Source organism: Anolis carolinensis, chromosome 5, assembly GCF_035594765.1.
Source record: "Anolis carolinensis isolate JA03-04 chromosome 5, rAnoCar3.1.pri, whole genome shotgun sequence".
NCBI classification, from domain to species: domain Eukaryota; kingdom Metazoa; phylum Chordata; class Lepidosauria; order Squamata; family Dactyloidae; genus Anolis; species Anolis carolinensis.
The window spans coordinates 126,777,538-126,804,715 of NC_085845.1; the positions used below are offsets into that span (position 1 = coordinate 126,777,538).

At 37.0% G+C, this 27,178-nt stretch overlaps 1 protein-coding gene across 2 annotated transcripts in view; it reads left to right on the top strand.

The window, feature by feature from the left end:
- tbc1d22a (TBC1 domain family member 22A) overlaps positions 1 to 27,178 on the top strand; it is a 195,610-nt gene that overhangs the window by 132,261 nt on the left and 36,171 nt on the right. For both annotated transcript variants that reach the window (XM_062982239.1, XM_062982238.1), the window contains exons 11-12: positions 10,449 to 10,576; positions 26,830 to 26,925. In XM_062982239.1, the coding sequence (XP_062838309.1) occupies positions 10,449 to 10,576; positions 26,830 to 26,925 (224 nt within the window). The remainder of the gene's footprint in view (positions 1 to 10,448; positions 10,577 to 26,829; positions 26,926 to 27,178) is intronic.

Here is a 27,178-nt window from a genome sequence, read left to right on the forward strand (position 1 = left end):
CCAAAGAATGCTCAAACGTTCGTACAGTGGCACTTATTTCCCATGCCAGTAAGGTAATGCTCAAGATCCTGCAAGGCAGACTCCAGCAATACATGGAGCGAGAGTTGCCAGATGTACAAGTTGGGTTTAGAAAAGGCAGAGGAACAAGAGACCAAATTGCCAATATCCGCTGGGTAATGGAGGAAGCCAGGGAGTTTCAGAAAAACATCTATTTCTGCTTTATTGACTATTCTAAAGCCTTCGACTGTGTGGATCATAATAAACTGGCATATTCCTGCTAGTATGGGGATACCAAGTCACCTTGTCTGTCTCTTGAGAAATCTGTATAAAGACCAAGTAGCCACAGTAAGAAAAGACCACGGAACAACAGACTGGTTCAAGATTGAGAAAGGAGTACGGTAGGGCTGTATACTTTCACCCTCCCTATTCAACTTGTACGCAGAACACATCATGCGATGTGCGGGGCTTGAGGAATCCAAGGCCGGAGTTAAAATTGCTGGAAGAAACATTAATAACCTTAGATATGCAGATGATACCACTCTGATGGCTGAAAGTGAGGAGGAGCTGAGGAGCCTTGTCACCAAGATGAAAGAAGAAAGTGCAAAATGCTGGGTTGCAGTTAAACATCAAGAAAACCAAGATTATGGCAACCGGACTGATTGATAACCAGCAAATAGAAGGAGAAAACGTGGAGGCAGTGACAGACTTTATATTTCTAGGCGTGAAGATCACTGCAGATGCAGACTGCAGCCAGGAAATCAGACGATGTTTACTTCTTGGGAGGAGAGCAATGGCCAACCTTGACAAAATAGTGAAGAGCAGAGACATCACACTGGCAACGGAGGTCCGCATAGTGAAAGCAATGGTATTCCCCATAGTAACCTATGAATGTGAGAGCTGGACCATAAGGAAGGCTGAGCGAAGGAAAATAGATGCTTTTGAACTTTGGTGCTGGAGGAAAATCCTGAGAGTGCCTTGGACCGCAAGAAGATCCAACCAGTCCATAGTCTAGGAAATAATGCCCGACTGCTCACTGGAGGGAAGGATACTAGAGGCAAAGATGAAATACTTTGGCCACATGATGAGAAGACAGGAAAACTTGGAAAAGATCATGATGCTGGGGAAAATGGAAGGAAAAAGGAAGAGAGGCTGACCAAGGTTGAGATGGATGGGTGGGATCCTTGAAGTGACTGGCTTGACCTTGAAGCAATTGGGGGCGGCAACGGCTGACAGGGAACTCTGGCGTGGACTGGTCCATGAGGTCACAAAGAGTCGGAAATGACTGAACAAATAAAGAAGAAGAGAATTTGCATAATGGTCTTTATCAACCATATGTTTTTCTTGTAGCATAATGATTTCCTCTGTTATTATTGTTCGTGTCAGATTGCTGTCATGATACTGAATTCAAGTGTATTTTTCTATTTGCCCACGAGCCAATATGAATGGTAGGTGAAACTGAGTTCTTTCCTTCTAATGTTCATTGCTTTCCGGCCCACCCACTCATAGCACTTTTGCAGAGAACAATAGGGTGGTAAACTGTGAAAATTACCCCCTCCTTTCCATTTGTGATAACCTCCACTTTATTGAAGTCCCATCTCCAAATGGAATAGCACCTTCAGATCCAATCCTATAATTTTATTTTATTTTATTTTTGTTACTGTAAACAGGAAAGTAATTTCATGTGGATAGTGTTTTAATTTTCATTTAGTTTCCTACTCTCTCGCTTTTTAGGATCGTCCTTTGAATCTTTTATAAAAGATTCATTCTTAAAATACTGTAACCTTGCAATTTTGGAAGAGGTCACTTATAAACAGTTGGAGGTTCTGGCTTCTTAATTACAATTGATAGAACTGAAAATAGAATTTTGTTCATAATCTTCACTCTAGGTATTGCTGGTTTTTTTCAATCATGCAATATGGAGGATCACATGTGTGGTATATCATAAATACAGGATCTTCAGAATAATCAGTTTTTGTCATCTTCTAAGGGGATTGTTTTCCAGCTCTGTGGATTAAGTTTGCAATTTTGAAGGATTTGTTATTTTACAATATTTATAAGAAATATGATTACTGTAATTCGGTAAAGCTGTTTTAAATCTTATCCTAAGCATTACAAGGAGGGAAAAATCCATTTTAATTACTTTCCTAAGGTATTTTAACGTAGGCTGATCCAGAGACTTAAATGCTGTAGGTTTGAATTCCATTCCTTATATAAAATAGTAAGCCTTGTTTCAAACCCTTTCTATTCGTTTTGCGATTCCCCCCCCCCCCCCCTCTGATTTATTGAATTCGGTGGTTCTGGATTATTTAAGCAATTGGTAAAACCTGTAATGTATCAATTAAAAATAACAAATATAGGGAAACTGAATATAAATGAAAAACATTATGCGGTGATTGTTTGATAGTACCTTATGTTAAGTATAATAAAGAAATGCTTATGAATGTGGACTTGTGTTGAAAGTATGAGCTTGAAAAATTAAGGCCCCTTACCAACTTCATAATAAACCTGCATAATTTATTAGCTTGCAAAGAGGCTTATTTCTGTATTGGCTAAAGAAGAGGCAAGTATAATTCACCATGATGCACAAATGTAACATCTGCTGTTATTCTGCTGAGTATATTTCTTGAAAAGGGGTGGAGTTGTCAGAGTAATTGCAGCGCAGCAGTAGTTGGATAGAATCAGTGGAACGCAGAACGAAGTGACACCCAGAGACGTTAGTAAAACTATATACAAAGTTTTACTGTAAGCAGTAATAATCAAGATAAACAGGCTTGCAGACAATGGACACAGGACTTGACTCAACACCTAGGCAGACAGAACTCGACTCAACTCAGAACTGAACGCAATCAGCAATGCACACACTTGTGTCTGGACACTCCCTGGTTCCAGCCACACATCAAGGTCATCACAGCTTCTTAGTAATTAACTCTTTCCAGACTATAGTACACTCTGTATGCAATACAGGCAAGACACAAATTTCATTTAAACACTACCAATACATAAATCCCACATTAACAAGAGTGACCCACCTTCATATTGTCTGCTGTTAGGTTTCTGGACTGACTTCCTCTCCTTCCTTGTTAGCCTACAGAATGACTGGGATAGTGGTTAGACCAGGGCTATCCAAACTCAGTGTTGTGACACGTTGGCGTGTCAGCTGCAGTGTGTAGGTGTGTCACATGAACTTCACAATAAACCTCTGGGTTTATGCAAAGTAAGCAATAAATCATACATTTCAAAAAAATATAAAAGTAAGGCTTCCATGAAATATGTTGTGTCCTCATTCATTTCATTATTGCAATATATGTATGGCCTGTATATCTTCTAAGATGTTTGTTTAACCTCCAGTTTGCTAATAAAACTAAATTACTGTGTCACAAAATGATGTATATCTAAAAAGTGTGTCATCAACATGAAATGTTTGGAAAGCTGTGGGTTAGAGGGATCGGGAACATGCCCTTTTCTGCTAACCTCTTCATTTGTCTACATGGAATAGATAGTATACAGTAGTCATCCATCACCTGAACTCTTATAGCTGTGAATTGAGTTATTAAACACAAGGCTGATCCATATTAATCATCAAGTCTGAAGAAGATTTTGGTCTTTTCTGAACTGTGCCTTAAGTGGCCTTGGAATTCACACTTGATTTTATCACTTAGGATACCAATGATCAAATGTAGTGTGAATGTTTTCCTCCCAGAGTAGTCAGTTTTTCAAGTCATACTGCCAAATGATAAGGATTTTTTCCTTACCCATCAGGAATACAAGACCAATTAGGTTTTTTATTTATCATGTCAGAATATGAACCGCGGGTACAAGTTGTAATGTTGAAAGCACAAAGTTAAAAAAACTTGGCATTATACTAAATGTCCTTTGACCAGTAGCTGGCCACTTGGAATGCCTCTGGTGTTGCTATAAAAAGGTTCTCAATTGTGCATATGGCAGGGCTCAGACTGCATTGTAATAGGTGGTCTGTGGTTTGCTCTTCTCCACACTCGCATGCCATGGACTTCTTAACCACTTCTTAAGGTAGACTCTGCATCTCGTGGTGCCAGAGTGCAGTCTGTTCAGTGCCTTCCAAGTCGCCCAGTCTTCTGTGTGCCCAGGAGGGAGTCTTTCATCTGGCGTCAGCCACTGATTGAGATTCCGGGTTTTAGCCTGCCACTTTTGGACTCTCTCTTGCTGAGGCATTCCTGTGAGAATCTCTGTAGATCTTAAGAAAACTATTTCTTGATTTAAAGCGTTGGCATGCTGGCTGATACCCAAACAGGTGTGGGCTGGAGATGTCAATGCCTTGGTCCTTTCATTGCAGGCTGCTACTTCCCGACGGATGTCAGGTGTTGTGAAGCAGGCTAAATAGTATAATTTCTCCAGTGGCGTGCGGTGTGGACATCCTATGATGATACAGCATGTCTCATTAAGAGCCACATCCACTGTTTTAATGTGGTGAGATGTATTCACATGCATATTCAGCAGCAGAGTAGCAAAGCGCAAGGGCAGATGTCTTCACTGTGTCTGGTTGTGAATCCAGAAGCGACTTGCAACCAGTTAGGTTGCTCTATAGCAAATGGCTTACCATTAAGGGCTTCCTGAATCCGCATGTCACAGATATTCCCCAGCAGTACCGTTAAGGAAAGGCTGAGTGTGATGTTATTAAATGAAACGTTTTACTGTGACTAACTTCTATAGTTGAGGAATCATTCTGAAGCCAAAAACATCTTTTGGGTGGGAATTTATTGAAGCATTTGATACCGTGAATGAAACTTTCTCAGCATTCAAGAGTATCATTTTTATTAAACTCTATTTCCCTTCTGAGATTCTACTTAACAATGAAACATGAAATGATTATGCTAATTGTTGGTACAAACAGATAGTGCAGTTTGCATGTGCATGTTATTAAGTAGTCTGAATGCATATAAATTCATTGCATGAAATATGTATGTGTGTGTGTGTGTGTGTGTGTGTGTGTATCTTTAAAAAATAGCCTGTTTCAGCAATATTCTCAATAGGTTTATGAAAGTTTAAAAAATGCTGAGAGGATTGTTGAAACAAATTCACTCATTATTTCATATTGATACAAGCACTATTATTTTTTGAAGATTTAGCATAATTTTATTATTGCAAACTGCCGAATAAGTATTGTATAAAAAATACTTTAAGTCTGAAAGATGGCAATAATTACATCTGCCGAGTCATTCATTACATCTGCATGCTTACTACCAGTGAAATGGAAAATTTAAATTTAGAATTATTGCCAGCCAAATTACCTTTATCAGTGAAATAACATCTGCTCACAATTACTTTTATGAAAAAAGAGGAATGAATCTCTTCGGTCTGTATGTTTCCTTTTTGTCTTTCTGCATATATTATGAAATAAATTGCAGATAAAGTGTTGCACTTAGTTGTCTATTTTTCAATGTGTTGGAGTGAAATACAGACAAGGCCATGGGAAATTCAATGTATATATATTTTCTTTAAAAATTGAGTTAACAACTGTGAGTAACTCCATCTTACTGTTCTTACTTTCCAATAGTTGTATATTAATATGTGCTTGTGTAGAAGCTGTTGTTTGTGAATAGCTGTTGTATATACCTGTAAGTAAACACTGAAATTAGGTTGAAACAACTACAGTGATATAGTACATTTGTCAACATAGCTAAAATGGAACATTCAATCTAAGATCTATGACCAGCTTCATTGTCTACTTTTAGAAAGTACACATGCTGTACAATAGAATCTAAATCTTAACTATTGGCCTGAATTAGATTGAACCCAGTGAATCATTTAATGGATGCTAAATCCACATGTTATGCAAATCTTTTTGTTTCAGTGGATCTTCTTTAGCAAGAACTAACAATTGGATTTAGTTCCTTCATGTGAGTTGACAGTCAGCTTGAACATACACATATCCATATGAAGAGTAGGCAGAGAAGTTTATTTCACCATATCATAGCACATGCTACAAATAAAGATCATGCTTGCTTCCCCCTCAGCTGCGCCACTAATAGACATAGTCCTATTAAAGAAAAACTTACGCATGCTAGAAACTTGAAATCCAATCCCTGGAGTTGGCAAGATATATTATAGGATCTTGAATAGTAGTGTGGGAAAATGTTTGGTTTCATGTGCGTGCGTTACATATGTGCCTTGTTCTTTCAAGAAACTTTGGAAAAATTAGGAAAATCCCACACATAAAAAGCCTATAAAGGTATGATACACTGAAATACCCCAGTGGATCAGATGATTGCTGGAATCCTGTTGGTTAATTCCATTTAGAGTAGACCCATTGAATAATAAACAGAGAGTCACGACAGAAGTAGATCCTATTGGTTCAATGGCTTTACTCTGTTAAGAACTAACAATATGATTGTAGCCAGTGTGTGTTGTTTCTGAGTTTCCAGCTGAAATTTAGTACCCTGTTCTCTGTCCCCACTGATTTCCTTATGAGAGCAAGTTAATATTAAGCCTAAAATACATCTGTTTTTTGGAAGCTTAATCTGAGTGTGTGTGAGAGAGAGACAAAATCATGATCAGCAGAAATTTGTCTTGAGTAACAATGTGATATTTTCCGAAAATATGTTATAAAACCACATTTGGTATGTAAACCTCTAAAAATACAGCTGCTAAAACCCCTGTTTCTTAATAAAACTGTAATTGTGGCCACATTTTGCAATCAGAATGAAAATAAATCATTTACACTATAGAAACAGTAGGTGATAATTATCTGATGTTTTACATCTTCCACTTGTTTTTAATATCTGCTATCATAGTATGTGTGTTGATGTTTGTACAGTACCTGTTGAAGATAGAGCATAGTCAAAATTACTCTATAATTAGTTTATAGACTTTAATTTATTTATTTTTTTAATTCAGTGTATATCCTGTCTTTTTTCTGGCATGGGCTCAAAGCAGTTTAAAATAGAGATTAAAACAAAATACACTCTTAATAAGCAAGGTGAAATTACTTGCAAAAAGTACTCTTATTAAAAATTTCATTTAAAGCACTTGAAAACACATTTAAACATTAGCTGTTCATTCCTCTGAAATGTTGATAGAATCTGAAGCAGCCAGGGAAAAGGTACAACATTATCAGTGTGAAAAACTAGGTGCCAACAAATGAAAAGATGTTCAAATTACAATTTCTCAGTCAGACACTCTAAAATTAAGCCATCTTATGGCTTCTACTATGGAAACGGCGTGCACACGGTGTCATCATGTTGAGACAGACAGTATATATTTTAGCGTAATTAGGATGTTCAGGCATCTGCTGACCTGAGATTTCCATGTCATCAATTTGAGGTTGAGTGGCCCTGCAGTTCCTTTCATAAAGGTATACAGCCAAGTGCTTTCAGGAAAGCATGTTGTGTTTCTTTTTGTCACTCAACTTTCAACCCAGCTTCTGTAGATACATCCCCTCTTATCATTTAGTGATTTTTCATATGTATAATGCCTTTGGCAGAAGAGTACATTCACTGTGAAATTTCTCATATGGAACCTATCCTTATAGTAGGTCTTTATTATGTTCATTCATACATATAGTGATATACTTTATACTAGTTCCCTAGACCTGTCGTTTTCTACTCATGGTCATTGATTTCATACTATGTCTTAGTTGTATTTTCCATTGACACATTTATTTCAGAACAAACTGGATGTGACAGCACCTGTAATGAATGCTATGCTTCCATCATGCTACTACCTCTTGTCAATTGGCCCTTGTTTAAAGTTTTCATCAGTTCTTATTCTTTACCTTGATTGGATGAGACAATATCTGTCTGATTGTCATATGGCATGCAATCTGTTTTCAAGTGAAGGCAAGGGTCTAGGATGTATTTCTTTAAGTAGTAGTGCTTTGAAAACGACTTCCCTGGCTTAATGCAGTTGCTGTGACTAGAGCTGAAAAATTAAAGCATTTGTGAGACTGTATTTGAACTTCACCTTTCACAGTCAGCTTAGAAAGTATCAGAAGGCAGCTATCAGTTCTATATATTACATTCCTGTTTGACAAAGGTGAATTTCCGTATATACCCAAGTATAGGGCTGAAAAAGCCCTCTCAACTTATACTTGAGTAAGGGTCCTGGCCAGCTTATATTCTGGACGGCTTATACTTGAGTATATATGGTAATCAGAGTTGGGCAGTCTTATCTCAAATTACAGTTTTATGTAAATATTCAAAAATATTTAACCTACTGATGCCTCAATTGATGAAATTTTATTAGTATCTCTTTTTGTTTTTAAAATTTACCAGCAACTGCAGCATTTCCCACCTTTGTCTTATACTCAAGTCAATAAGTTTTCCCAGTTTTTTGTGATAAAATTAGGTGCCTTGGCTTATATTTGGATCTGCTTATAATCTAGTATATACGGTAAATGTTGTCTCTCATCTCTTTTTGTTTTAGGGGTAGTCTGTTAGGCTGTGCTTAGAAGGGACACAACTGAAGAAATTGTAAAACTAGAACACAAATGAATTTAAAAACAAATCAATAAAAAGTATTAAACTCACCCATTATAAGTCTCTTTTCAACAGCAAGACAAAAAAGATTGGGTAACAACAAAAACAAGGATGCTGCTATTTAATTGTGACAACAGTAAATAATTTCCAAGCACTCAGGGCAAATGTGGCATATTTTGAGAGTTCCTTCTTTGTATTTTAGTGCCCTTTCACCTTTCAAAATAATTACTGTGGTAGACTTCGGAAATAAAGGACAATGAACAAAATGGACATGCAGAACTTCTCAGACTTCAAGTACATAAAGTACTGTTTTATGAATTCTTTTTGTTATATGCATCATTGTTCCAAGCTAAAGGAAAGATCTGTCAAATACTAACTTTTCCTTAATGATTTCCAGAACTTTTTAAAGTTTCAAGTGAACAGAATTCCAAGTCTTTATCATAATTTTTTGTAGCATATCATAATTCTAAATTTCAAAGTTTTGCACAGACAGTCCCCAGGTTGAACTTTGGAGCACAAAATACCATCAGGCACCAAACACAATAGTTTTCTTCTTCATCAACACCACCAGCTTTATATTTTCACATAGAAATACTAAATTGTGTGTTCTTAATGAAATGTGAGAAATTGTGGTGATTTAATGGTAAAATTACTGCAGCATTAATATATATGGCAGTTGGAGTAATGTTGATCTCAGTGCCACACTATCTCAGTCAGTATCTGCCAGTGTTCTTTTACAGTACGTCTGCAATATTGGTATACATTGATTTGCAACCTTGCATTTTCACCATTGTCATGACCCAAATAAATATTATGCAATGCTTAGTCTATGTATGCATGTGGACATTCATGTGCCCACGTATAAATGTTACTTTTTGTGATTCATTATAACTATATGGGGCTCATGGGACAAACTATATATATATATATGACTTTTATTGCAATTTTCTAAATGTGTACAGCGAAAGAGTGAGAACATATTCTGATAGGAAAGCAAAGAAAAAGAACAGGAGAGCCTCCAGTATCCCTCCCTACCCACACACCTCCCCACAAAAGAAGAAGAAAAAATAAAAATAAAAAATAAAATAATAATACAGTAATACTTGACTTCCGTTCATTTTCCTTTATCCCAAAGTTGTCACATGTCTATACATCTCAAAAAAAATGAGTAAACAAAAAACTTTTCTTCTCTCTTCCATTATTCTTCCTGTTTTCTTTCATTTATTTTGCATTTGTCTTTATATAACTCTCAAACATTGTCCAGTCAGTCATCTTAATTCCTTTTCCATTACTCTGTTTTAACATATATGTTAATTTATCCATGTCTTTTATTTCCAAAATTTTATCTATCCACTGTCTCTTAGTGGGGATCACATCTTGTTTCCAAAACTTGGCAAACACAATTCGGGCAGCCGTCGTAAAAAATGTAAATAACTTGTCTGTGTTCAAATCACCAAAGAAATCAAAATCAAACATTCCTAAAAGATAAATTTCAAGTTTCATTTTTTTAGTATTTTTTTTACATTCAGTGTGTATTAATCTCCAAAATTCACCTGTTTTTCCACATGTCCACCACATGTGATAATACGACCCTTCATGTAGTTTACACTTCCAGCATTTTTGATCTGCATTTTTATACATTATGCCTAATTTTTTTGGTGTAATATGAATCATCTTAAGCCAGTTTTCTTTTAATTCAGTTGCATATGTATATTTTAAACGTTTAATCCAAATTTGTTCCCACTCATTTAAATTAATGTTTCTTCCAATGTTTCTAGCCCAACTAATCACTTTTGATCACTTCCGTATCAGTTGCCCATTCGTTCAATTTCTCATAAATCTTAGATAAAACTTTTCTCTCCATAGATAGTACCACATCCCAAAACTCCTCTTTCTCTGAGAATCCATTTTTTGATCTATTTTAAAATATTCCTTAATTTGTCTAAACTGAAACCATGAAACATTCTGAAACTATATGTGTGTTTTTTCTTTCAGAGCAAGTACACAGACACTTAGAGCAACATGAAGTGAAGTATCTTCAGTTTGCTTTCCGCTGGATGAATAACTTGCTGATGAGAGAAGTTCCCCTGCGGTGCACCATAAGGCTTTGGGATACATACCAGGTGAACAACCATTGAGTATGCATTATATCACACTGTGCTGTTTGAAACATCATTCTTCATACCTTTGCCTACTTTAAGAAACTAGACTAGTTGATCTCTATTGAGTTGTCACGTACTTGGCATTTTGATGAGTACAGAATGTAATATTTAGAGCCAACACAGACAAGCATGTTTGCCTATGGATATTATTTATTTGGTAGATGGAGTGTTTATCTTTCAAAATTTCACAGCACTCATAATTCTCCAGTGATCATGGATTTTGATAATATTCTACCGGTATATACAATAAAAACATATTAAAAATAAAAATAATAATCAGCTGCAAGAAAAGTAACGTCAGGGTACTCTTGCATATTTTCACCAAATACACACAATGAAGTTGGACACTTAAGTTACCCTGAATTCAATGTAGATTACTTAAATCAATTTGTTTTTTATTTTTCTTTGATGGATGCCATGTTCTTTGGAAGCTTGTTTAGACCACGTTGATGGTCTTTCGGCTTCTTCCACGTGTCATTGGGGGGAGGGGGGATGAGGCAATCAGGATTTTAGAGAAGCTTTGGTGGGTCACTAGTTTAGAGCAACATCAAAAGCAAATTCATGAGATTCAATCTATCGTATATGTGTAATAATAATAATAATAATAATAATAATAATAATAATAATAATAATAATAATAATAATAATAATAATAATAAAAGAGGAGGCTGCCTTTTAAAGGCATAGCTCCAAACCATAAAACCCAGATGCATCCTTGGAATGAATAGATCCTTGGAATGAATACCTGCGTTTTGGTTTTTTAATAATAATATGAATAAATTTTCATGTGTCTGTGTGTTTGAAGCCTACAATCACTAGGAGGCAGAATTGTGTAGCAAGCCCATATGTTTACAGTGAAGGACGGAAAGAACATTTGAAGACACGTGGAGTGGGGAAGGTCTTGAGAAACATAATACTTCTGAAGCTTCTTTTTCATTTTTTGTTCCTGTACCTTTGAATTCGATAAGTTTTGCTACCACCCAGAGTCAACACATCGTTTTACACACACACACACAGCTTTCTTCTAATATTTGATGCAACACATAGACATTATCTTCCAGGGCTACTGGATGACTCAGTATAAAAGCTCTTTCCTTCCAGACTTCTGAGAAGAATGTGGCAAGACATTATTTGAGACATTTCCAAGCTGCTACCTTGGCTTGTTAAAACGTAGCATTTGATTCATTAAATTTTCAGCTGTTGTGCCCATTTAATCAGATAGGCTTAGCCATTATTTTCTAATTGATTATTTGAATTTATGTAGGTTTTATTTAATGTAATTTGTTTGTGGCATTGTACCTGTGGATAGGGTTAATATGAGGATACATGCAATTTCCCAATTAAGACAGCTTGTGTTATTAAGTCTGATTTAAAGGTACTAAATAGTTTATAGATGAGCACTGGAATAAAAACGTCTCTCTGAAATGGACAGTTAAAACATTCAGCAGCTAATGACACAGAAAATGTAGCATATAAATCTATGTATAATTATAAACAAGCACACAAATATGTATGGCTTTGTTCTTGAACAACCACATCCATTAATCCCTATAGTTGGGAGGAATGTAATAGAAATGTTACAATTTTTATTTGTTACATTTAAACTTTGTCACTTTATGTTTAAATTTTACACCCACACATGAACCCCAGTTCCTCTGCTATAGTTCTGAAAATGATTAGCGCTTTTGCTTTCTCTCTATTAATTTTTCTCCAAATAACAAAAATCCTATTTTGCTGGTATTAGGGCACCTTTTGACACAGCACATCTTTATCTGCAGCTGCTTCATTTCTCAGTGCCTGGTCTTGGAGCTTTTAGATCCAAAGTAGTGTGGGAGTGTTGGCATGAGGAATCACTTTTGCTTGAGGTCATAATGGTGTATTCTGTAAGAAGCTTGTGTTGTCAGATACTAATAAATGGGAATCGTTTCTACCATCCCTTCCTGGCAGCATTTCCCTTTTGCCTTGTCTACACAAATTGCTTATTTGAATGAGTTTATACCAAGAGAGTGGGAATATACTGTCTACAGTCAACAATTGAAGGAAGTATCTACTTCAGTTTTCTCTAGATGGGTGACCACCAGGCAAGTCTGTTACTTTTTCCTTTTATCTCATCTCCACTCCATAGATATTCACTACCGAGTACCTTCGTCATCAGAAATATTAATCAAGCTAGTACTTCTTCCATCTTACATATTTCTTCTCCCTTAGCTTTCCTTTCTTTTCTCTCTTCCCCTCGCTCTGAATCCAAAAGAGCCACCTCCTTCAGCACAATTAGTTCTCTTGCATATGCTTTTGAAGCAGTATGACTTTTCTTCCTACAACTATTATTATGCTTTTAATTTTATTGCTAGAAAAGAAAAACCATAATCCAACTACTGTACAATAAGGTAAGCAAACATATTCTAAAGTTATACATTTTTTTTAAAAAAAAAACCTTCTAATTTACTTTCTAACTTTTTCAAAAAATGTTTTTACACCTGACAACACAAAAAAAAAATAAAACACTGAGACATACACATTTAAAATTTGTACTAAAACAAGACTGACAAACAGAAAGACTAGGCTACAGACCTCTCACTCTGTATGCTGGTTTTAAAATTCTAACTAGCCCACTCCCTTTAAGAAACATTATATAGTAACACTTCGGCATTTAAAAACATACTGCAAGCTCATAAATCCCAGAAGTAATGACCCATCCATCCCCCCGGCCCCAATAAAATTGTTGAATCATATTATTTAGTAAATCCCAAATCCTTCTCTATCAGCATAATTAACTTGTCCATCTGTATTAGTTCGCAAATCTCCATTACCCATTGTGAAAAAAATCTGATCTTCAATCTGCCAGATGTAATTTCACCAGGAAACTGTCCATCCAGAAGCTCCCCCTCTTCGTCTTCACTTCTATTTCTATGATTATCAATGTTTCCGTAACTATTCTCTCTCAGAATCACTCAGTCACAAATCTGTTTACTTTTCTTCCTTCAGATGAACAGTAATTCTAAACACGGAAGAATCCTATTTTTTTGTTCGATATCCTCTTTATGTTTTATAGGAACATGCACTTTACCTTGGCATAAAACCTCTTAGCACAGAAGGAACGAGCAAAAGTTATTTATTTTGGGCTTGCATTTCATCAGTGGAATAACAACTTTGAGGTTTATAGTTGATCCTTATCTTTCTCTCAAGTATTTGTGCAGTTTTGATTGTATTGTTCAAAACTTCATTCCATCTTGTCTGTCTGATATTTTTTCCCTAGATGGTTCATGACAGCTTCAATTTAAAGGAGTTAAAATACTCATGGCTCTTGCTACCCCCTTTTCTTCACTTCTCCCTTTTATTATTTGTAACTGCAACTTGACCAAGTTCGTAATCTGAAGATAATTCTGATGGTTTGCATCTTATTGCTGTTGCATCTTGTTGCTCTCCCTGCCAGCGTGCATTTTTTTAGTTAGATTTCTTGTCATGATGTAGTCGTGTCTTTGTTTTCAACCTTTTTTCTCCTTTCCAGATACTAAAAAAGAATTCATCAGACTACAAAACTAAATTCCTTTCAACTTTGCATGAAAATTCCTAACAAGATAGTAAAGTTATGGTAGTCAATCCTACATTCGCAAATTCATGGTTAAAAATTGGGTTGTAGTTGTATTTATCACTTTTCTGCCAAAGAGTGAGTTATCATGACCTCCTTTTGATGACAGAAATGTTTCTAAAATATTGTAAATACAGTACAGTGCATTCTTTTGTACCCTATAGAATACTAATGTATCTACTTTCAGAATAATGATGCTAATTTTTAAAAAGCTATTATGACAAATGGAGCCCCTGGTGGCACAGTGGGTTAAACCACTGAGTTGCTGAACTTGCTGACTGAAAGATCGTCAGTTTGAATCTGGGGAGCAGATTCGAAAACATGCAAATGTGAGTAGATGAATAGGTACCACTCCAGCAGGAAGGTAACAGCGCTTCATGCAGTCATGCCGGCCACATGGTCTTGCAGGTGTCTACGGACAGCGCCAGTACTTCTGCTTAGAAATGAAGATAAGCACCAACCCCCAGTCGTACACAACTAGACTTAATGTCAGGGGAAAATCTTTACCTATTACAACAAATCTTTGAATGTTGCAATCCTTTGCATTGGAGATCTTTGCTCTTGATTTCCATAACATTGTGGAACAATTCCATTAGTAAGCAGTAAATAATACTGTCTGAGCATGGAGAAATGTGTCTGTAACAGAGCGTGGAAAAGTTGTGTTTTAAGAAGATTGAGTCCCTTGGTCCAAAAAGATAAAGCCACATGTTGAAAAACACCCTGGCTATTCAGGATAAAGTGTCTGAAGCTTTAAGATTTCATTTCTATTGCATGAGCAGTTAATAGATCATCTTGTAAGGATAGGAAGGTATATATCTATAGAGGTTCGTAATATATAATTTAGAGACTAAATGATACGGTTAGTAGAATTGCTATTAAGGTGACATTGTTTGTGAACATGTCCCCAAATAATGATTATCCTCCCCACTCCCTTTAAGGTCTTGTCATCTTCCTCTTCAAAACTACCTGTAGTATTATTGTGCCAATAATTCGCTCTTTATCTTTTAGTCCCCTTTTCAGTGTTTCCTCCCTCACTATGATTCAGTGGTGATTTTATTGCCGTGCTGTGGCTTGCTCCTGCAGAGAATTCCTTTGCTTGCTCTCTCTACTCTGTTGTACAGAAAATATTTTTTTAAATGTTACAGTCTGCATGACACCTGCTGAGCAAAGTTGTAGTGCTATAAAAATTTACAAATGAAAGATGTATGTGGATAATTCCAGCTGACATATTGCACTTTCATAGTGCCAGAGGAATATGAATAGACCTTTAAATGTTTATTTGCATCTTAAGAAACATTTTTTAAAAAGTAATGATTATACAGGAATGCTTTCAGATCAGTTCTGTAGTAGCATAGTTCAAACATGCCAGCTTGTTTTTCAGACCCTCTGGATCAATACGTAGGTTGGAGAAGTGATGACAAAGAGGAGAATATCTGATTATATATACAGTAGAGTCTTGCTTATCCAAACTTCGCTTATCCAACATTCTGTATTATCCAAGGCAGTTTGCCTTTTAGTAGTCAACTAGCTTTGCCTGGCCACGCGTTGCTGTGGCTTATGCTTTCAGAGTGTTGTTCTTTATTTACTGTCCTGATTTTAGAGATTATATTGTTCTGTATTATTATATCACAGTAATTATTACATATTATGTTTATAATCTTATATTATCTGCTTAGAACTGGATTATATGAGGCTGTATAAAATGCACAGTGAAGTGGATTATATGGCAGTGTGGAATCCAGATAATCCAGTTCAAAACAGATAATATAAGAGTATAAATATAAATATAGCTGTGTGGAAGAGCCTTGAGTCTATACTGCCATATACTGTAATCCAGTTCAAATCTGATAATCTGTATTTTATAGGCAGTGTGGAAGAGGCCTAAGTGAGGCCTAACTGTGCCTGTCCCCTGGGCTGAGTGGATTGCTAAGAGACCAAGTGGGCAGAGCTTAGCCTTCTAACTGGCAGCAATTGGATAAAAACAATTATTCTTCTCCCTCTAATTAGGACTTTATTTTTCTTTTCTTTTTGTTGTATGAACATAGAGGCATGGATGACGGGTTGTGCTGCCAAATTTAGTGTTTCTGGGATGTGTAGTTTTGTTGTTTTGTCCTAGACTGAAATTTCATTACACTTTTATATATTATATAGATGTTTTGTAGTCAATGTTTTCAATACATTCTGATGTTTTGGTGCTAAATTAGTAAATTCAGTAATTTCTACATAAAGCTACTGTGTATTGGACTGCTTTTTCTGTCACTTTTTTGTAAAACATGATGTTTGGATGCTTAATTTGTAAAATCATAACATAATTTGATGTTTAGTAGGCTTTTCCTCAATCCTTCCTTATTATCCAACATGTTTGCTTATCCAACGTTCTGCCGGCCTGTTTATTTTGGATAAGCGAGACTGTACTATATATATTATCAATTTAATGTTAGAAAATCGATTTGTTAGTATTTCTGGTGTATTTCTATTGTCCAGTCTTCTCCATTCCATTTCTCTGAGAAATGCTCCTTCCCTATTTCTCCCCAGCCAGGTATCTGTTTTGTTCTTGCAACATCCATAAGGAAAGAGGGAGGAAACTGGTCTCTCAGTGTAATCTGTAGGGAAGATCTGCACAACATACAGACTGCATGCCATATGTTGCTCACCAAAAGAATTTTAGGTGGCCTGAAGCTTCTGCCACTCTCACTTCTTCGCCTGCTGCCAGTCCTGGGCGAGGTGAAGGGGAAAAGGCAGCCCAGAGGAGAGGGACATCCCAGTTTGCATCCCCTCCGCTCCACTCCCCATACCCATCCATGCCACAGGACCAGAAATGCCGCCTGCACCTCAGTGAGGTCGGCTTGGGAAGACTGACAGGGATGCCGAGGAGACTCTTGCCTCCACTGCCATCAGTGATGCCATCTGCCTGATGCTTTGCCTCTGCGGGGCAGAAAAATTCGTGTTGGCCTGTCTGGGAGATGGAGGTGTGGGAGAGGTGATGGAGTGAGGAGATTACGATGATGCCTACATGCATGAGGGTGGCTTCAGTTTCTTATTCTGAAGTCATCAGAGGCAGCTCAAACTCAGGTTCAAAGCAAAAGGCACCCTGCCCAGAGCCTTACACACGTATAGAATCATAGAATCCTACAATTGGAAGATACCACAGGGATCATCCAGTTCAACCCTCACCAATTCTAATTGATATTAATTGAAACTTCTCTTTTTTATAATTTGGTTTATTTGCAAAATAATTTAGTAATTAATTAATATATATTTTTAAACCTGTCTGCGGCACAATGAAGTGAAGCCTATTTTAATTTTGATCCCTTACAACTGCCGAGTTGTGCAGGCCTGCTGTAGAGAACTCCTGCTTCCCTCCCTTTGCTGTGCAGCCTGATGGAATGACTGCTTCTTTGTGACAGTTAACTAAGAGCCAAAGGGAGCTGGTCCCTCAGCATAGCTGATGGAATCTGTATATAATTGCAAAGTTACAGTTTTAGGGTACACCTGAGCTTAGTTAAGTCAGGTTGGACTCATGCCATTTCAGCGGGATGACTATGTCCTTGTCTGCTTGAAGTTAGATGACCTTTATTTCAAGAAGTTGAGCTGAAAAGGCATGATGATGCCACTTTTAATTTTATTTCATCTGTGAATGCTGCTGTCAGTCTTTCCCATGGCAACAAATGGTGCCAAAACAGATCTGTGTTAATTTAATCACACTGGAGTAGTACTCTCCTGCAACATTCTTCCCTCTGCCCCAATAAATTCCATTAAGGATTGGATTTGGTAAGCCAATGTGTGTGAGAGAGAGCACGCAAACACATTTCATAATGTAAAACGCAAATATGGATTACTGTCACAATGCTAAGGGTTGTAAAAGAGTAATGGTAAGAAAGATTCAAGCAACAGGCAAATAGTAAACTTTGGGAAAATAAAAGTACAAGGACAGTGGTCCATCAGCGGAAGTGTAAGAATTGATCTCTGAGAGTTAGGAGGTTAGAGATGATTTGCTACTACATGTTGATTATTCCTTATCTGAAATGCATGGGAACAAAAATTATTTGGATTGAAACTATCTCAGCCACCCATACATTGAGGACAGGTAACTTACTCTATTCTCACATCTGAAAAACACCAGTCTACAGACTGTCATTTTCATTGAGATCCTTCTCCAGTTGATTATCTCTCATAGAAGCCATTGCATCATCTAGTGACTTTGCTAGTACCTGTCTCGACTGTGCCAACATAAAGTTAACTGAGTGGATAGATGGGAACAGAATTAACATACTGGTGACATCCTACCGCCAAAATTTCCAGTGACCTCCACCAGAAGCTTCGGATGGATGTTGAACATCATGGGAGATGAACTAGAAACCTAGAAAAGTCCATAGATTGATAACAATGTGTCTGAAGAGTACTCCCCCCCCCCCACTGTGCTTGTTTCTGGAGCTGATCTTATAGATAGGAACATAATTATTGCAATACCCCCTACTTCCATCTGATAGAGTTAGTCCAATAAAATACCATGATCTATTCCATTTGTCTTGGCTCCAAGGTAGAAACCATGAATGTTCTTGAGCTCATCTGATAACTTGAAAAGGGAAGCATAAAATACTTCATATTTTAGCAAGCCTACACTCGAGTTGAAATCCAGGACACTTCACTGTTTAATATAATAAGGGCTTCCTCTTGGATTTTCCTCTATACTTTTCCAATTGCAGAATAAGACCTGTCAATTTTATCTCTGTTATGATACTGTGTCATTTTTATTGACTCCAGACCCTTCTCTTTAAACTCTAAGACATGCTCTACTTGCTAGATTATTTATATTCTTATGTATCTGCTTCGGCATCTGCACCGTTTTATTATTTTATTATTTTTTACCTTTTTGCCATTCATGCATTTATTCTGAAAAAGCAAGGGAGTGTGAAATGATGCCTTCAATCGAGTCTACTCATTGTTATTCCAACTGTGTGACTGTGCTTCCTTAGCAGGACTATTGAACCCTTGGCATTCATTCTCTCATGCGGATGTGATAACAGAATAAAGAAGCTTTACAGCTGCTTGCTGTAGCAAGTAGCAAGGCCATTGTAAAAGCTCACAAAAATCATTGATGAATGGCATTACTGTTGCCTGCAGGTTTAATAATTGGCAATATCTAATATTTTTTCCTAGTGGGATGATCGGCAGATGTGTCCTTCTGAGACTTAAAGTGCCCTATAAATTGCAAGGTATACATTTCAATGGAATTTGCAAATGACAATGTAATATGTTTCAAAAAGTGAAGCAATAATACACAGAGATGTCATTTTTTCTCTGAACACTGGAGATAATGTTGCATTATCAATCCTTGCTGCTGCTTCAAAAGGAATGGTATACAGTTGAATTTTTAAGTCATCATCATATTATCTGACAATCTGAATTCAGGGCACTGCTCTCTTTGTCAAAGTAGAAGAGGATTTTGGATCCCATTCAAGGAAGACTGAACCTTTTATTTTACCACTTTGAAAGGAACATTAAAATATTTATTTTTTTCTGAGTGGTCTTTAAGCAGGGCAGTGAAAAGCATTTTCCATCAAATAAATTTTATTGATGGTAAGTGGGCGTGTAAGGATAGGGAATGCCCATTATTGATTTAACCAGGATGGGAATTGTAGCCTTTGGCAGAATTCAGAAATGAACCATGAGTTAAGGCACCCTTTCTTTTACCCAGTGAACATAAAATGAATCTATATGTATATTCTTATGGAGAGAGGCCCTACTCCTGCACAGTGTTTCACATTTTTTACAGATAGTTCATGCCAGTATTGACATAGATAAACCATGTAATGGTGGGATTATGGCAATGATGCTCAGCAGTTTACATGTCGTGGAAAAACTGCATAGGTTAAACTTTTTCCCTCTCATAATAATTGAAGCGTAAGCCATTGCAACTTAATATTGAAAAATTGGGACTGATAAAACAAAGTACTACACACAAGATTGAGGCTCCACCTCTACAGACCATTTAATGAAGTTTCAAACTCGTATTAAAGAAAGTGGCTTCACCATATATCAGATTTCCTACATGGCAGGAAGCTAGACTAGATGGCCCACTTCCAACTCAATGATTCTGTGAAATTTATTGGGGACAGGCTATCATTATGCATAAATAGGCGACGTGCGTTAAAGCACTGAGCTGGAGACCGAAAGGTTCCAGGTTCAAACCCCGGGAGTGGCGTGAGTGGCTGCTGTTAGCTCCAGCTCCTGCCAACCTAGCAGTTCGAAAACATGCGAATGTGAGTAGATCAATAAGTACCGCTCCGGCGGGAAGGTAACGGCGCTCCATGCAGTCATGCCGGCCACATGACCTTGGAGGTGTCTACGGACAACGGCAGCTCTTCGGCTTAGAAATGGAGATGAGCACCAATCCCCAGAGTCAGACATGACTGGAACTTAACGTCAGGGGAAACCTTTACCTTTTCCTCTTAGGTAGAAATAGATTATTCATTTCCAAGCAACTAATATACATATATCTATGTATATTGGTTGCTTGGAGCTTTCATATAGATGCTGACATCCATAGCACATTTATTTATTTATTTTTCGAACTTATATGCCGCCACTCCCCTAGGGCTCGGAGCGGCTTACAAGAACCGGCTAAAATCAACAATTTAAAGAACATCTTAAAAACATCTTTAGAAACATCTTAAAAACATCCTAAAAGCACCTTTTAAAACATCAACAACAGAACTCAAAAGCCTGTCGAAACAGGTATGTCTTACATGCCCTGCGGAAGGCCAACAAGTCCCGCAAGGCACGAACTTCAGGTGGCAAGGTGTTCCAGAGAGATGGCGCCACTACTGAAAAGGCTCTGCGTCTAGTTGCAGTTAGATGCAAAGTCTTAAAACTGGGGACTTCCAGTAGGTCTTGGTCCTCAGAACGGAGGGATCTCTGGGGTTTGTAGGGAGTGAGGCAGTCCCTCAGGTACATCGGCCCTAGACCATGTAAGGCCTTGAAGGTAAGCACCATCACTTTGAAAGTGATCCGGTGCTCAATTGGTAACCAGTGCAGCTGCCGTAAGATTGGTGTTATGTGGCATCTTATCGGGACTCCCGCAAGGAGCCGGGCAGCTGCATGTAAAAATCATGGCGACAATTATGATAGTATAAAAATTATGACTGATTATTTTCTTTCGTAATACTAGATTCTAAATTTTGTTTAATGAGCAAACATATACAGGGCCGTACTGCTGCAGTTGTGTCCCATAGACAACTGATTGGCCATTCTGTGAACAGAATGCGGGTCCATTTATTTATTTCATTTTATTTACAGTATTTATATTCCGCCCTTCTCACCCCGAAGGGGACTCAGGGCGGATCACATTATACATATAAGGCAAACATTCAATGCCGTAACACAGAACAAAGACAGAGACTATTTATTTATTTATTTATTTATTTATTTATTTATTTATTTATAGCATTTATATTCCACCCTTCTCACCCCGAAGGGGACTCAGGGCGGATCACATTACACATATAAGCAAACATTCAATGCCTTTTTAACATAGGACAAAGACAAACAAACATAGGCTCCGAGCGGGCCTCAAACTCATGACCTCCTGGTCAGAGTGATTCATTGCAGTTAATTGCAGCTGGCTTGCTCTCCCGCCTGCACCACAGCCCGGGCCCAAACGCAGCTCTGAGCTGGCCTCGAACTCATGACCTCTTGGTCAGAGTGATTTGTTGCAGCTGGCTGCAGCTGATTGCTCACCAGCCTGCGCCACAGCCCGGAGCTGTCTAGATACGGCGATCGTCCTGAATCAATCTGTCAACTTTTTGTTTGCGAAACCCGGTGGTTGCTATCACAGGATGTCCAACTCTTTGTTTGTCACGCAAGTCAGATGTTCCCACCTCAACATCTTTAAACTTACTCGCCCAACGATGCATAGTACCCACATCAACACAATCACCATAAACAGCTTGCATTCTGTGATGGATCTCCTTTGAGGTGACACCTTCTGCTGTCAAGAATTCAATGACTGCACATTACTTAAGTTGCATTGACCGACCGTCTGCTCAGGGTTCCATACTTTGCACTTTAACAACACAACCGTTCAATGCTAAGGCTTCCTGCCAAATGGAACTGTAGAGGAGCGTCTACTGAACAAGCTAGTACCTGCTGCTTACCAGTACTGCCATCTATTGAGGAGTTACAAAAGTGGAGGGATTACTTTTCATTCAACCTTTGTAAAACTAGTGTGGTGGTAGGGAAGGAGACTTTTCCAACTCTGAATTACAGCCTAGGAAAATAATTTCAGCCACAGGCATAATACTTGAGGGCAGAGAAGAGATGATGTGAAGCCACTGAACTGTATGTATTCGCTTCTCTTCTGCAGTTTGTGTTCTTTCTTTAGATTCAGCTGGCAGTAGCAAATCTCTGCTTGCCTGCCTGCCCACCATGCTCTATCTCAGAGCAGTATTTTATTTTACCTCATTATTTCTGGTCCTTAGCTCCACTCTTCAGTGCAACTCTACATGAACTTTGAACTTTGGGAATGCTCTTGAGGGCTTTAGCCTGATGCCTCTGATGCAAGAGAACTCTGTTCATATAGAAAGGATGATTTTTTCTTTCATTATTTGTTCTTCTGTCTGTCTGAACTCTGTGTGAGAACTAGACACATACATCTTGTCCTGAATAAGCAGCAAGTAAGTATTGGAATATAGGAAACATGAACTAGCAAAAATGAACATTCAACTGACTGCACATGATTTTAAATTTCCTTATTTAAAAAGTGGATTTAAAGTGGATAGTACAAAATTCTGTGCCACTATTATTCTGCAGTTTGACTTTTCTTCCTTCCTCCTTCTTAAAAAAACAACAACCTACATTTATAGATGTTTTGGTTTCCCAGTGGTGGTCATTGAGGAACCCCAATATTTGGTTGCCTGAATTCATATTTGGGATCCAAAACAAATCAGATTGGTATAGAACTGGAGTTCAGTTTGGACCTCTGATTCCTAAATCAAAATAGTCTTTTAACTCTATTATATATTTGTGTATGTGTATTTACATTTCTAAATAATATATCAATTTATATAAATATACATTTTATTTAAATTCCTAACTTTTTGTCTGTAGTCAACTTGACAGAATCTAAAGTATTCTATGTTAATAGTATTGATTCCTTTTATTTTCCAATTCTCTCAAAGTAAGTGAAAAATTGGGGGAAAAAATCCAAATTGCTAACAATTATGCAGTAATGGTAACTAGCATCTATCCTTTCCTGATGTTCCAGTTTTAGAAAACTCATGATGGCTATTCCATCCTCCTCTCTCTGTGCAAGGAATATAATGACTGCTGTATACTATATAGTGAAGAAGCAACCAGCAGCTTCTGAAACAGCTGAAATATTTGACCATTACTAGAGATTGGGAAGGCCTGGAAAAAATCCCCAATAAATGGGGAAAAAACCCACCTTTTCCTGTTCTCTCTCCCACCCCCACACCCCATTTTTCCATTTATTTCCGCCTTTTAAACCAATTTTTCCTAATTTTTCTGGTTTTTTCCCAAGCCTTTCCATCTCTAATCATTAACATATAAAGAAAGATCTGACACCTTATTACTGTGACCAGAAAAAATTCATCTTGGAGAGGAAATCGTTCGTTACATTTGATTAATAAAAGAAGAAATACATTTTCAGTTCCATTCTGAATTTGTCAAATTTCCATTGGGATTCATACAGTATCCTCCTTTCCCATCTCTAGACCAAGATGTAATTTTAAATGTAAGTTTTAAAAAGCCTCTGTTCTATCTTCAAAGTATACTACTCTAAAGTAAAACAGGAACTATAAACAAAACAAAGTTTGCCCAACCTGCAGCCCTTGGGCCACATGTGGCCCAGGACGCCTATGAATGCAACCCAACACAAAATCATAAAACAAGTATACTAAATAATATATTTGATCCTATTTGACTTGGGATAGGAGGATTTGGGGGAAAATGTGCTGCATCAAACCAAAGGCTTAGTTACTTCATTGTTGTGTTACCAGTATGGTTTTGTAGATACCATGAGGAAACCCATGAATAGGATATGAGTAAAATAGCATCTTCTTTGTGTTCCCCAGACTCTGGTGAGAGTCATACAATATGTTGAGAGGGTATCTTGGAATAATGGAGACATTGTAGACCAAGAGTATCCAGTATTTTGGCTTCCCTGGGCTATATTGGAAAAAGAAAAATACCTCATATAATAATCCTAATTATGCATTGCCCTTTTTGGAGGATCTTTTAAAATTGTTAAGAAGGTCTTCTAGCTGAACAGTTTGCAATTATAATGTGAATTACAAATTATACTCAGATACTTGTAGACATAACATACTGTGATTATTCCATTCTGTTGTCATTTGCAAGGCTTGCGCTCAAGAACACACAATTGAGTTACCTCCCAAAAATCAATGTTTTAGTAAGTTTATGATTTTGTGTTGGCCTGCATTCATTGGTGTCCTGGGTCACATATGGCCCACGGACCACAGGTTGGACAAGTCTATTGTCGATTATTTCTAGTTGTTTAGTTGAACTTAAAAATGGACATAGTATGTCAGATATTGATGGGTGACATTTTGAACCATCATTTAGAGCTTCACTTAGCAATCTGTTACCCCTTTTAGAATTTTCTACCTCAATTCTGCCTTTGAAGCCCACCAGGCTTGGGACATCTCAAGCATTTAATTCCCTAATAAATAGAGAATGAGTTCAGTAAAGAAAGAGGAAAATATAATGCAAATGTTTATGATGACAAGTATCTGAGCTGTTATTTCTTATTTCACTGAAGCCCCTCTTTTCCATAACAAGTTTTCCCTAGTTCTTCTGTAGTTGAGATCATTTTTACTAGTAGAACTCAGTTATGTAGCCAGGGACTAAGCTGGGGTTTTATGCTGCTCACCTGTGGATCCTCTGTAGTGATTGAGCAAAATGCCCAATACCCTGCTTTTCAGATGCACATAACTGTTTCTGTCATGTCTACTCAAGTTTCAAGTTAACCTTTCTAATTGTTTCAATTCAACTATACCTAAATGAGTCTTATAAAATTGCTTCCCCAGAAAGTATTCAGTGTTCCTGCCTTCAGAGGATGGGAATTTTTGATGCTTAGAAATTATTCAGAGCTGGTAGTCTCTTAAATTTTTAATAACCACAATGGTATGGTATTTTAAAAACAGTTGAAAGAATATTGTTAATATTTGATGCCTTTAAGATTCATACTGCTGGACTAGAAATGTTATTACTTTAAAAGTTATTAGAAATAATCTGAAAGTAATGATAAATTTGTACCTCTTCTAAAACTGAGAATTGACTTTTTGAAATTGTTTGATATAAATATCTGTTAGTATGAGAGGAAAACAAATTTGTGGATAATTAAAAATAGGAACAATATTAAGCCATATTCCACAGATAAGAGCATTTCCTTTTCAACTGACGGGTGCACTGTAACCAGAAAATATTTTCTGCTGGGCTACTATAGCCAGCCTCTGACTAATTCATGAGGTTTTGTGGGCAAAGTCTGAAATAATGGCTCGATTTCATCCGCAGACGTGATAAACTTCTTGCAAGGGAATGTGATATTTGTGTGATGTTAACCGTCTAAATGATTTTTATTGATGATGACAGATGGCTCTGTGGTGATGCGCTCAGAGTCACGCCTAATATGTTGAGAATAAGTCTTCTGGAAGGCTGTACATCTGTTTTAAGATCTTTTGCTAAAATATTTAAATCAAGGTCATTGTTTATATTTGATTTTTAAGCAGCTTTTAGCTATTTGCCTCCCGTTTTATACATTTAAAGATGAATCTGGTTGTAACTTGAAGGGCTGCAAATGGAAAGTTATAATAGGTAGCAGGTGTTAGGAAAGGCAATTATGCATTAGGTGCTTTGCTCAATTTCCAAAACTGTCCAAGACTATCCATTTGAAATACTTTGTGGCCTAGTTTTATCTCCGAACCATGATGAGTTCTTAAATCTAAAGGGAATATGCATTTTTCCTTTAATAAATTGAATACTTAAGCTTGTTTGATTTAATTTAAAAGAGCCTAGGAAAACAGTATTGGAAAACAAGGCAAGAAGGGAAATATCAAGAATAAATTCAGATCTTTGGCTTCATTTGCAGTTTTCTTTTCTTTTTTTCCCCAAGAACCTTTGGAGACAGCTTGTGTCTGAATATTTTTACGATTTTTTTCCCTAAAGTTGCTAGTGAACTTTGTGCTTACGTTTTTTCACTTTTTCCAGACAGTACTGAATGATGAAGATTGCCCAACTAGTATGGTCAAAGCAGTTTTATTCTCCCTATTAAAAATGAAACCAGGTAGCTTTATTTGATGGGTATTGCATTTGCTTACTTGATTCAGCATGCATTATATATAATTGGATTTCAGCTGCTGTGGTATTTGCTGGTAACCATTTGGTTTTTTGCCAAATGAAGGTAAAAGTATATGGAATGCGATTCTGCAGTTGGATTTGCTAAGTGATTATTTAAAACAACAACAAAAAGCTTTGTTCTGGATTAATTTGAAGATACCTTGAAAAATGACAGGGTATTATCTTAAATATCTTACAGCATTCTTCTTAACTTCTAATCACATATATAAATACTCTTTCTTTGCAGTCTGAGCCAGAAGGCTTTTCTCACTTCCACTTGTATGTCTGTGCTGCCTTCCTTGTCAGATGGAAAAAAGAGATTTTAGAAGAAAAAGACTTCCAGGTAAGTAAAACATTAGTTTTAAAGGTTATTTTTGAAACATCATTAACAATGTAATAGTATTATGTACACTCGGTTCATCCTGTTGGCATTTTGGCATATTGGGAGAGGGGAGAAGGTACTACATAATGTCTTCTTTTTATTTGTCAGTCATGATTTTATATGGGAAAGTATATGATGTTATGTGGTGACAATGCAGCTGCCTCTGTTGCAGACAAGCTTCATTTGACAGAGTTCCAGCAAGATTTCTTTTAGG